The 13,589-nt window shown below is 40.5% G+C and overlaps 1 protein-coding gene across 1 annotated transcript in view; it reads right to left on the reverse strand.

Moving 5' to 3' along the window:
* The window catches only part of PPP1CC (protein phosphatase 1 catalytic subunit gamma), a 29,869-nt gene extending 17,538 nt beyond the window's left edge, over positions 1–12,331 (reverse strand). Inside the window, exon 1 of the mRNA XM_050924393.1 lies at positions 12,161–12,331. Within this exon, the coding sequence (XP_050780350.1) occupies positions 12,161–12,215 (55 nt within the window). The 5' untranslated portion in view covers positions 12,216–12,331. The remainder of the gene's footprint in view (positions 1–12,160) is intronic.
* Between the last annotated feature and the right edge of the window lie 1,258 nt (positions 12,332–13,589).

A 13,589-nucleotide genomic window follows, 5' to 3' on the forward strand; every position in this document is an offset into this window, starting at 1 on the left:
CATACCCAACAACCCTCCAAGTTCGCATCCAGGTTCCTTCCCAGCAATTTACTTCCTTCTCCCTCAGCTCCTCTGTTACCCCCGACTCCCCCAAGCCTTTGCACTGCTTCTGAGGGGTGCGAGGGAAATGGTTCTGTATTGTAGTTTAAATGAATTATTACTCAGAGTTCTGTATGCCTAGTAAGGAATCTATTTGTCAAAAAAAATTTCCTGAATCTTTTCTGTTGCCTGTACTGTTACAGACATACTTGCTGCCAGGTATTTTGAAATAAATGACCAAAAATAATTGAAACTGGTGTGATTATGTGGTGTTATTTTGACAAATGAAATATGTAGAATTTTAAAATATTGTGTGCTTATTTTTTAGGCACAGAATTCCCCCAGGAGTAGCTCTACCTAAGCTTGAAAGCACGTCTCTCTCACGAACAAAATTGATCCAACAGAAGATCTGACCTCACCCACAGTGTCACTAATATCCTGGGACCAACATGGCTATAACACTGCATATCTATAATATTATCATACATCATTGACATTATATGGCATTACTGGAATTGACACTAAATTTCAAGTGTTCCATTAAAATGTTAAAAGTCATGAAGCATGGAAATGAAAGTTAAATCTTTATTTCATAATAGTTTACTGAGCATGAAGCTACTCAGCCATGTAGCAATTTTCTAAACACTTTCTGAGCTGAGCAAGTTGTCCAAAATGCCAAATATCCAGCAGCAGTTAACAGAAATCTATAGAAAAAGCGATCAAAGTTAATTGCATTATAAAAGAGAGCAAAATTAACATTTAAATATTAAAGTTAAACTTTGCTCTAAAAAGCTTAACAAGTGTCTGGTCTTGTCTGTAATTTCTGTAGAGAGGAAACAGATTTAACCTTGCATTAGTCAGTCTTATAGGTACTACTACTACACTGAAACCCTGCATCCCACATTCTAAAAAAGTAAGGAGATTAAAAAGGCTTAGAATGAGCAATAAATATGCTGTCCACAGGCACTCAATTATATTTGTAACTAGACCAAACAAAGATGGCACGAGTCTATTTTTGCTAGATGTTACGGTGATAATTTGAAACAGAAATCAGAATTAAATTTTCAGGGATTTTTCTCTCCACTGAAATGCCAGAATCTTTTGTTTTCATGTAAGAACAAGCAATTTCTAGTCCTTTGGATGCCGACTGTCTTGACAATAGAAACTGATCATACTGTTGCCAGTGCACATTAAACTCATTGCCATATAATGATAGACGGAAAGAGAGAAGTGGGAAAATCTCTTGAAATTCAGTGAGGTACTTTTTTTTTTGCATGACATTTGAAATGATTTGGTCCAAAGGTGAAACCAGGCCAGAGAATGGAAATTTTAGTTCTCTGTAGTCTTAATGCTTCCTAAACTAGCAAATATGGATAATCTGCTTGAATTGCTGATGGCAATATGATAATTCTGTCTTGGTGTGTTGGAAAGGTACTTCCTGACTCCTGCTGAGTTGGCTATTTCAGATTCAGAACTGGAACTGAAAAGCTACTCCTAGATGCTTGAGCCTCTATGGGTATGTATACACAGCAATTAGACACCAGATGACTCAGGCTCACGGAGCTTGGGCTAAGTAGCTATTTAACTGTAGTGTAGATATTTTGAATTGGGGTGCAGTCCAAGTTTTGGGATCCTCCCACCTCACAGGGTCCTAGAGCCCAAGTCAGCTGGCACAGGCCAGTTGTGGGTTTTTAACTGCAGTGTAGGCAACCTAACGGTATGTCTATACTGCAACATAAGCCCAGGATTAGCAGAACTCAAGTTAGCAGACCTTGGGTTTGTTAACCAAGGGCATGAGCATCTATGCTCATTCATAACCCTATGTTAGGGACTGCTGAACTGTGGATCCCAACCTGAGGCTCCAGCATCTACACCACATTATGCAGGCCCAAGTCCAACCATCCATATCCCAGACTTCCTAGTGCAATCCCAAAAAATGTGGCTGCTCTAGCCCTCTGTTCATGGTGCAATGTGGGAAAACTTAACTGCTCAACAAACTTGACTGTCCAGAGGACAAAGTGTCACCTTGTGAGATTTGTGGAATACTTCTGGCAGACTCCTAGAGCATGAGTCCAGTAGAGCAGCATCTACACTGCAAAACAGGAAGGCTTGAACTCTGGGTTCTGGCCTGACTCAGGCCCAGACCCTCCTCCCCCATGGGGTCCTGGGACCCTTTGTCTGAGCAATTTGTGTGTAGACAAAAAGGGGGTTAGGTTTGAGTCTGAGTTTGAACCCTGGGCTTACACTGCAGTGTATACATACCCCAAGAGAGAAAATTCTAGAGCTATTAACTTTGATAAGACTAAAGCTCACAGTAGCACCACCAAATTGAAAATGTGTACTTTGCATACGACTGCAAAACAAAATAGCATTTTGTGTCATATTTACTCAGACTGTTATAAGTAGTAATGTGCATTCACTGAGTAGAGGTTAAGTGACTTGTCCATATCAGTGATAGTGGTAGAAATAGAATCCAGGTCTTCTAACTTTTAAGTACCTAATTCTATTAGACACTGCTGCATCCCTGCAGAATGTAGTCCACTAAAGGGTATGACCCATTCCAAACCAGGTTTCCAAACTAGTGAGCACACCTTGTTAATTAGGGACATCACGTGTACCACATGCACCAGGCTTGCCCAATGAGCTTTGAAATAGGGTTAAATAGCTTGATTAATTAAATGCTCCTACAATTCTGTCAGCAGCATGGGATTTAAGAAAGCCAGAAGTCTCAGAACAAGTTGCCAGATCTTAGTGCAGTGAACTTTTAAAGACAGATGAGTTCATATTCAGAAGTCAACACCTGTGCGCTCCATGCAGCTGACCTAAATGCTACAAATACAAGATTAGTTGGCAAGAATACATCTCCGAGCTCATCTTCAACAACAACTTCACCACGCTAGCTCCTTTGTGAAACAAGACTGACTATGGAGCAAACATGGAGACACTTCCACACAAACACTGTTGCTGTTTCAGTGATCATCACTAACCATCTCAGCTTGTATCCCTAGCATTATGACCAGCTACAGGAGCACATGGGCAGTAGTTCTCCTTACAAGAACATGGTGGAGTGGCTGTATTTGTGAAAGACAACAATGATTGAACTTGGTGGCATGTTTTGAGGAAGACTGCACTTTCATTTCCACAACTACATGAACTCTATAAGGATCTTCACAAAAAACAATGAAATGCTTGAAATATTAGATGCAAAAGTATTTAGAACTCAATTTTTTGAAAAACTATGAAAAATATTTGCATTTACTTCTAGAAAATGAAGGCCTTTTTTTAACCTAAGGACGAGTTAGGAAATAAGAATTCCATTTAATACTTTTCCTTTCCCACAAAAAGTTTTCTTCCCAAAGACAGACACCTTAGAGTGCTGTGTAAGGCTAAAACATCAATTAGTAAGTTATTATATGTATTACAGTAGCTCCTGGAGGCTCCAACCAGCACCAGGGCCATATTGTGCTAGATACTGTACAAACACAGCAAGAAACAGTCCATGCCCTGAACACCTTTTTATTCTAAATTGACAAAACATGGGAGTGCAGTATTACATATTCAAGCAGAAGGCTGGGAACAAGGCACAGAGAGGGAAAATGACTTGCCCAAGGTCACACAGGATGTAATAGGAGGCTGGGTTGAATTCCTGGCTCTAAGTCCCAGCTCAATGCACAAACCACTAGAAAATGCTTCCTACCTAACCAGAAGTTTAAGGAATGAGCAGATGCAGTGTTAAAGAGGGAGAGGAAAAAAAACCCAACAAAAATGTACAAAATCAAATTATTTGCTTTAGGAAAAAGGCAAAACTTTATAAACACTGCCTATGCAAGTTTATCCATATTTCCTCTCACCTAAAGCCTCCCTTTCTAAGGCCCAGGAAATCCTCTTTCCCCATTTACAGAGATAGATGGATGTCTCCTCAAACCAACATGTAAGAGGCATTACTAGGAACAGAAGTCTGGGTGTAGTAAATGTGCATATATGATTTGGAGTCTTTCATGTATTAGCCGGGATCTCAGCACTCTCTAAAAACAAAAAAATACAGTTCTAGCTTTCATTGGCTGCACCTACACTGGCAAAGTTGGGATGCATAATTTATAGCTCCCTTTTGGTAGTAGCTGTGGAAGCTCTAGCACAGAGAGGACTAAGATTTTAAGAAACAAATGGTTTATAATAGGTTTAGGAGCCTACCTTTAGGCACCCATTTAAGATCTTAGTCAGCTGTTTTAACGTGTCAGTTACTCCTTTTTCCTCTGATTGTTTTATTTTCTTTTGCCACCTCAGTAAGCTGAGCAAGTTTCAATCTCATTTTCAAGACATTCTTTTATTGTGGAGTCCAGCTGCATGAATAACCAATCTCTCAGTTCGCTGACCATTCCATAAAATTGAAAAACTCATTCTAAGTCAACCCAAAGCAATGTTTGGATTTCTCAGCAAATGTAAGAGTAAAAAGATTTGTTCCAGGTCAAATGAAATGTTCTGTTCAAAAAAGCAGTTTCATTTAATCTTTAAGGTGTTCGGTTTTTTAAAATAAAGCAAGTACATCTTGAAACAAAGCCATTGTGAATCAAAAAATTATTGTATTTGATTTAGAAAGTGTCAACACAAATTATGAAGTTCCCTTTTTGATCAGCATCTACTTTTATATTGTATGTAATAAGGTTAGTGATGTGCACTAAATGCAGAAAGCAGTTAGAAGGCTAAAGTTATAAAAACAAAATATCAGAAGTGCACGAAGACTGGTATTTCAAAGCCATGCTTCAGCTTTAAAAACCCTGGAAGGTCTTGATTAAAAATCTCTGGCCTTGAGAATGGGAGTTTAGGCATTTCCTAAAACCCCTTTTCATGGCTGTTTGATCAGTACTGACTCTTCCCAGTGTAGGGGTCATTCTCTCAGAGGCATCTTTCCTAGCAACGTTCTTGTAACTAGCCCTTTTAATTTTACAGACAGGTAACTGCAACCTTGAAGTGGCAATTTCAGAAGCTGACTAAATCTCCTTTCTTATTCTTATACAGCGGATACATGCTCAGGTATTGCTGACCATATTTTTGTACGTCTCATTCTATTATTAAGGGGAATTTTAAGAAACTTCTTTCTTCCATACAGTGTTCCTGTTACTTACTCCCCACTTCAAGTCTCATTCTTCTATCAATGTATGCTGTGAAAGTTACTGAAACATTCTGCAAAAGGGAATAAGCAGCAACAGTATATAAACTCTAAGTGCCCTCAGAACAAGGGAAGAGAAATAAAGAGTAGATTACAGGCCGAATTATCTATAAAATAAGTATTATGTTTTCACTGAATTGTTCTTTAAGGTTCTGACCAGTCAAATGGCTTTGCACTATACATGTTTGGAGGAATAAAGGAAGCATCAAATATTTACATTACAATGAGAAGAAAGTTTAAAGTGCTTGTGCAAGTCTTTAAAATCCAATCATACAGATTCATTTTTTAAAGTGTCAGCTACTTTGAAATGTGGTCTCCATGAAACTACTATACTGTGGGTGTATAACTTGTTAAACATTGTACTCAAGTAGTTATCAATGGTTTCTTCAATCTAGTAGGGCACTACAGGGGTCAGTTCTGGGTCCAGCACTATTCAATATTTTAATTAATAGCTTGGATAATAGAGTGGAGAATATGCTTATAAAACCTGTGGATGACACCAAGATGGGAGGGTTTGCATGCACTTTGGAGGACAGGATTACAATTCAAAAAGAACTTGACAATCTGGAGAATTGGTCTGAAATCAGTAAGAAAATTTCAGACAGACAAATGAACTACTTTGCACGTAGGAAGGAAATATCAAACTACTAAATGGGGAATAAGTAGTAGGACTGCTTAAAAGGATCTGGGGGTTATACTGGATCACAAATTGAATACGAGTCAGTGTCATGCAGATGCAAAAAAGGTTAATATTCCAAAGTGTATCAATAGAAGTGCTGTATGTAAAACACAGGCAGCATTCATCCCACTCTGTTCAACACTGGAGAAGTCTCAGCTGATGTATCGTGTCCAGTTCTGGGTACCACACTCTAGGAAAGACGTGGACAAACTGGAGTGACTCCAGAAGGTAGCAACAATGATAAAAGATTTAGAAAACTGGCACTATGAGGAAGGTTAAAAAATCTGGGGCATGTTTAACTCCTGAGAAAAGAAAGAGGATGGGAATGGAATCAATAAGTGTCTTCAAATATGTTAAGGGCTGTTTTAAAGAGGACTGATCAATTGTTCTCCAAGTTCACTGAAGGTAAGACAAGTAGTAATGGCCTTAATCTGCAGCAAGGGAGATTTAGGTTAGATATTAGGAAAATTTTTCTAACTGTAAGAGTAGTCAAGCTCTGCAATAAACTTCCAAGGGAGGTTGGGGAATCCCCATCACTGGAGGTTTGTAAGAAGAGCTTAGACATAAATGGGTCAGGTTTACTTGGTGCTGCCTCAACACAGAGGGCTGGACTTGATGACTCTGAGGTCCCTTCCATCACTACATTTCTATGGTTCGATGAACATGGGCTAGATTACATTTAAAAAAAAGGGGGAGGTGGTATATCAGTAACTTTTTTTTTTTAAACTGGTCTTTAAAAATTTCAGCCCAAGAACTACAAATTATAACTGAAATTAAGCATAATCTGTTTATATTTGAGTTTAACACATTTCACACTGAATCTTTCCTAGGTACCATATTAATGTGATGCTTCAAATGAGTATTAAGAGTTGGATACTCAAGACTAAAGTATATTTCTGTTTTACATGTGAATCCATGTTTTGTCAACCGCAGTCTTTTCCTTTATATTTTGAATGTGTGACTATAATCTGACATTAAAAGTTACAGGTAACTGCACAATCACTATATTCAATTTCTACACTGAATTGTTAACATAACTTTTATCCTTTTTATGAAAATTCAATTACATTAACATTCTATTATTAAAACAAAGTAATTTACTCTTTACCATTAAATCACTTCATTCTGAGTGGACAATGAAAACAGATTTTCACTTTGAGTCTTCTGCAAAGAGCACAAGACTAAAAACTGTGTTATAAATAATGAAGCAATGTTTAAACCCCAACACCTTCTCATTGATTTGAAGTGTTTCACAAAGATATTTCCATTGATATTTGGAGCTAACAAAACCTAATTACCTGTCTGGATGCTTTAATTTTATTAGCAAAACATTTAGAATGACTGACTATTACCTACAAAATGCAGGAGTATGTAGTTTCTAAGGACAGGTGTACTGAAATACAAGATAACTCTACAGATTAAGCCTTCACTAAAGGGTTTTAGGATTAAGTTTGAGAGATGTGGTAATCCATCGGAACAAACTTTTAATCAATGGAGAACCCAGTCTGAAGTGTTATTCATTTGAGGGGAATTTGATTGAGATATAATTATAAGAAAATTATGCAATAGTTTCAGATATATGCATGTGCGCACACCTAAATATTAGCACATTTTCATGGAAGTAAAATTTGGTCATGCTACCAGTGCTGCTGTAGTAATGGTTGAGAAGGAGCTTTATCCAGGGCCTCTTTTTAGATGAGTTATAATCCAGAAATCATCATTTGGGTTTCACTCTCTCAAGTTTGCTCAGCAAAGCCCAAAGAACATTTACTGAGTGGAAGAAGAAAAGAATGGTGATGAGGCTTTTGGGATGAAATACACTTTAAGAGAATTTGAGCATAAAGATATTTTTGTATTTAGATCAAATGCATCTGTTCAAGTTAACTTTTAAAATGTTACCTGCATAGTTAATGGGGATGTCGGCATTCCCAAGTTTGGAAAAAAGGGTTGGGAAGTTGTAAAAACTAAAATAATACAGTGGGTTTTACATGTTATTTCCCTTTTAAGATATACAATCACAACTTAACACTTCTATTCAAAACACAGCTATTTACTAGAATGTAAAAATGGGTCTTTGGCCTTAGTTTATTAAAAATGGTATTAAATACAGAAGGCTACATTAATCCAGTATCACTGAGATTTATAACAAAATTAAGTTTTTACTCCATATAGCAACTGACTGCTATAGCTCATATTGAAAATAGGAGTAAATATATAATACACTAAATATATATAAAGGGGCAGAACTAGCTGTTGTGGGAACAACTGTTAATATTTGTAAACAGTGTTATATGTTATTTAAATCTAGAAAAATAATACCTGCCCCAAGCAGTTTAAAATCCTCTGTTTAATTTCTTGATTTTATATAAAGTTTCAATGTTAAAGCTTTGGCATTTAATCAATGCAACACTAGTTAATACTGCTAATTTTTGTAGTGATAAGTACAGTGACTTGGCCATATCCTTTGAGTACCTTGTTGGTGAGTTCTTCGAAGTACTATTTATGTAGTATTTCAAGTAGGTTTGTCAATTAATCGCAGTTAACTCACGATTAATTCAAAAATTTACATGCTAGATATGCTAAACATTCCTATGCCCCTTCATGATTCGCCCACCATGTCAGAGGACATGCTTCCATGCTGCTGATGCTCATTAAAAAAATAATGCATTAATTAAATTTGTGACTGAACTCCTCGGGGGAGAACTGTATGTCTCTGGCCGTTTTACCTGCATTCTGCCATATATTTCATGTTAAAGAAGTCTCAAGTGACTCAGCACATGTTGTTAATTTTAAGAAAATTTTCATTGCAGATTTGACAAAACGCAAAAGGTACCAATGTGATATTTCTAAAGACAGCCACAGCTATTGACCCAAGGTTTAAGAATCTCAAGTGCCTTCCAAAACCTGAGAGGGATGAGGTGTGGAGCATGCTTTCAGAAGTCTTAAGAGGACCACTCTGATGCAGAAACTACAGAACCCAAACCACCAAAAATGAAAATCAATTCTGCTGGTGGCATCTTGACACAGATTATGAGCATGAACACGTGTCAGTCCGCTCTGCTTTGGACTATTATCAAGCAGAACCTGTCATCAGCATGGATGCAAGTCTTCTGGAATGGTGGATGAAACACGAAGGGACATATGAATCTTTAGCACATCTGGCAGGTAAATATCTTGCGATTCTGACTGCGAGAGTGCCATGTGAACGCCTGTTCTCATTTCCAGGTGACATTGTAAACAAGAAGCAGACAGCATTATCACCTGCAAATGTAAACAAACTTGTTTGTCGAAGCAACTGGCTGAACAAGAAATAGGACTTAGTGGACTGGAAGGTTCTAAAACAGGGGTCAGCAACCTTTCAGAAATGGTGTGTTGAGTCTTCATTTATTCATTCTGATTTAAGGTTTTGGGTGCCACTAATACATTTTAACGTTTTTAGAAGGTCTCTTTTAGAAGTCTATAATATATAACTGAACTATTGTTGTATGTAAAGTAAATAAGGTTTTTAAATTTTTAAGAAGCTTCATTTAAAATTAAGTTAAAATGCAGAGCCCCTCAGACTGGTGGCCAGGACCTGGACAGTGTGAATGCCACTGAAAATCAGCTCGCGTGCCGCCTTCGGCACAGATGCCATAGTTTGTCTACCCCTGCTCTAAAGTTTTACACTGCATTCAAAAATAAAACAGTTATTTTTTGTACACAATTCTACATTTGTAAGCTCAACTTTCATGATAAAGAGACCGCAGTACAATACCTGTAGTAGGTGAACTGAATAATATTTGTTTTTTTACAGTGCAAATATTTATAATAAAAAATATAAAGTGATCACTGTACACTTTGATTCTGTGTTTTAATTGAAATCAATATATTTGAAAATGCAGAAAACATCCAAAAACATTTAAATGGTATTCTGTTATTGTTTAACAATGCAATTAATCATGATTAATTTTTTTAATCGCTTGACAGCCCTAATTTCAAGATAGCAAGCTTCACATTTCCATCCAATCCCCAAAAGTCTTAGACAGCAAACAAACATTATATAAAATATCAAATAAATCTTACTACTTGTTTTACCTATTAACATTTGAACTACATACTCCTCTACCCTTATATAACGGTACCCGCTATAACACAAATGAGGATATAACACGGTAAACCAGTGCTTGGGGGGAGCTGTGTGCTCCGGCGGATCAAATCAATTTGGTATAACGTGGTTTCACCTACAACGCAGTTGAGATTTTTTGGCTCTTGAGGACAGTGTTATATCGAGGCAGAGGTGTACTTTTTCTTGTTAAGAACTTTGACATATTTACTTTCTTTTTCTGGAAAAAACTACTGATAGTTATGCTATAGCAAGGCAAACAAGAACTACAGTAAGTAGCCACGATACAAACAACTTTTAAACACCAAATGCACTGAAAGAAGGAGCTGACGCCCGCAAAAAAGCAGCGATGTTTCAGGAACACTTCTGCACGTGTGTATATATCTATATCTCTATATCTATCTCCTCCCTAATTATATTAGGGAGAGAAAAAACAAGAGATGAGAATCTCTCTCTCTCTCTATATATATACACACACAGCACAATCACAAACCAAATCCACTGGATTTGTAAATCCTAAGTTTCTATAGCAGCACAACTGTCTCTTTGCCCTGGCCTTTCATTATCCAGGTCAAAGATATCTTACAATAAGGAAGAGATGAAAGGCATTTATCTAGCATCTGGCTAAGCAAAGTCTTAGATTACTTTGTCCCAAATGGGAAAAAAATTAAAATCCTGGCCAAGCTCTTCCAGGGTAAGTCCATACATATGAGTGCATGGACGGACTTGAGACAGGCTAGATAAATCCAGTTTTCTTCTTTAACCAATTATTTTGCTTTCTATTCCAAGGAGAATATCCACTGGCTACTTTGCAACCTTGTACCCTAGTCAAAGATTAATAAACCATTTTAATCAGATGCTGACCAAATAAAAAAATTAAACCCACCGCAACCCCTGTATTTATTTAGGAAAGACTAGACACTGGATGCACCTCCCTATCGCCTACCCTCTAATGGAATACAGATGGACAGTAAGACAAACCAAATAAATGCCATTTTATTGAAAAGTGCAAAACCAGCCCACTTACAGTTTATAAAGCCTCGTATCTGATTTTTTTTTTAAGTGAAACTTATAATTACACACCCATCAGAGGCTTGTATTCCTACAAGCAACTGATGACAATGTTTTAATTAAAAATTATAACCTTTCCCACCTGAACAGAAGATCTCCCAGATTATGCTAAAAAAGACTGCCACAACAGACTCAGTCTCTGTCCTTTAGACCGGGGGGGGGGGGGGGGGGGGGGGGGGTTCAACCTTTTTCTTTCTGAGCAAATCCCCACCTCAAAAAAAGGCAACAAACACTTAACAGCCCACTTGTGCCACAACCACCATTTTTCTGCATACAAAAGCCAAGGGATACATTAGTGGGTAGCAAGCGGGGCAACTGCCATGGGTCTCATGCCACAGGGGACCCCACAAAGCTACGTTACTTCAGCTTCAGCCCCGGATGGCGGGTCTTGGGGCCCTGGGTTTCTACCCCATACGGTTGGGCTTCAGCTTTCTGCCCGTGACTGGGCAAGTCTAATGTCGGCCCTGCTTGGCGGATCCCCTGAAACCTGCTCGTGGCCCCCCAAGGGCCAGCAGAGCCCTGGTCGAGAACCAGGGCTTTATACAGAGACAAGCTGCACTTCCACACCCCCCCTGCGACCGCCCTGCCAAGCACTCACCCACTGCGCATGTGCGCGGCGGGCAGGCTGCCGGACCTCCAGCCTCTCAACCTCTCTCTACGCCCCCACCCCCAAAAATCGCCCCCCGCTTGCAAAGAGGGGTGGGGGGAGGGGAACGCACCCAGCAGCTCCATCCAGGAGCCTGGTTTTCCCTCGGGCAGGCGCTGAAGGAGAACCCGGCGTTAACACGCGGAGGCCCGCCAGGCAAAGCCCGGGGGTCCCCGGGGCACACAAAGCGCCTGTCGGCTGCGGCCAGCCCTGTTCGAGCGGGGCCGGGCACGGGCGAGCGGGGCGCACACCACAGGCCCCCTCACCGCCCGCGCTGCCCCCTCACACCGCGCCGGCCCCGCCGAGCCCGCCCCCTGCGGCGAGCCTCCCACAGGCTCCAGCCCCACCGGACCCTCCCTCTGCTGCAGCCGGCGGGGCCGAGCGCATCCCCTCGGGGACCCCGCCGTGCTTACCCCCAGGCCCCGCGCTCCCGTCAGGGTCCCCCCGCTCCCTCACCCTCCAGCAGCCGTTGGATGATGCTGTCGATGTTGAGCTTGTCTATATCCGCCATCGCCTCTCAGCGGCAATGCGGGCCCCGCAGCTCCCGCACCCGAGTCGCCCGCCGGCCCGGCGCTCGCCTGCCTCCCGCCCGGCGCTCTCAGCAGCGACCCAGCACCGCACAAAATGGCCGCCGCCGTCCCCTCTCAGGAAGCTTTGGTGGCGCATCAACACTAAGTGCTACGGCATGGCAGCCGGGAACTCTTTACAGACAGAGCGCCGAGAGCGGGTTCGCTTTACCAGCGTCCCGCACTCACGGAATCCTTCCGCCGCGAGGGGGCGGGAGCAGGGAAATAGATCCGACCTGAGCTTTAAAGCCGGCACGTGCCCGTGCTCGGAAAGCCCCTCGCAGCCAGGTTCCCCAGGCGTGCAAACCTGCTGCCTAATCGACTAGCTGAAGCCAGTAAGAGCGAAGATAATTATTACTGTCAATCCTGCATAATTAATAGAATCAATAATAATTAACAATCCATCAGTATAATACATATAACATTAATATCAATCGTAATTTGCCATTGATAACAATGCTAACTGAAAAATGATCGATAACTATGTCAAGTGGTTATTAAGTGCTGTTATTCATACATCAGATTTTGAGACTATTTGCTCTGTTGCTTAAAGGCTCCCACTTTTTCTTTTAAACAGACCTGCCCAACCACTTAGAACATCTGGGTTTACCCTGGAAAACAGGTGTCTGACAACCACAGATGTGGGAAGTTTGTGTAAGAAACCTGGTCTGTTGGTTACAGGGTGACCAGATGTCCCAATTTTATAGGGACACTCCCGATTTTTGGGTCTTTTTCTTATATAGGCTCCTATTATGCCTCCCAGCCCCCACTCCATCACGATTTTTCACATTTGCTGTCTGGCTGCCCTAGCTGGTTAGAGCACAGACTAGAGCCTCAAGAGATTAAAGTCCTGGTCCTGCAAGGTGCCCAACATGAATGAACCCCAAATGGAGCTCCCATGTCTTCAGCAGGGCTCTGACTGTGCAGAGCATATTGAACAATTGGGTCCACAGATTCTAATCCCGGCTTTGGGAATGACTCACAGTGTAGTGTTGGGGAAGTCAATTTCTCTGTTTCTCAAACCCTTATCCTCCAATGAACTCTATAAGGGTGTAAGGGTGTGGCCATGGGGCTCCCATGGCAAGGTTGGGGTCTCAGTTGCTCCATCAATAAAATGGGGTAAATCATACTGACCTGCCTCCCAGAGGTGATCTGAAACTTAATTCAGTAATGGCCTCAATCCTGCCAATGCTTCTGCAGATGAGTGACTATGCATGTGAGTCTCCGTGTGCCTGTAGTTATTTCCAGGATGTTTGTTAAGTGCTTTGAAATTCTTGTAGGAAGTCACAAGACATTAGCATATCCTTTTAAAAATATTT

This window comes from Gopherus flavomarginatus, chromosome 15, assembly GCF_025201925.1.
Source record: "Gopherus flavomarginatus isolate rGopFla2 chromosome 15, rGopFla2.mat.asm, whole genome shotgun sequence".
Lineage (NCBI taxonomy): Eukaryota > Metazoa > Chordata > Testudines > Testudinidae > Gopherus > Gopherus flavomarginatus.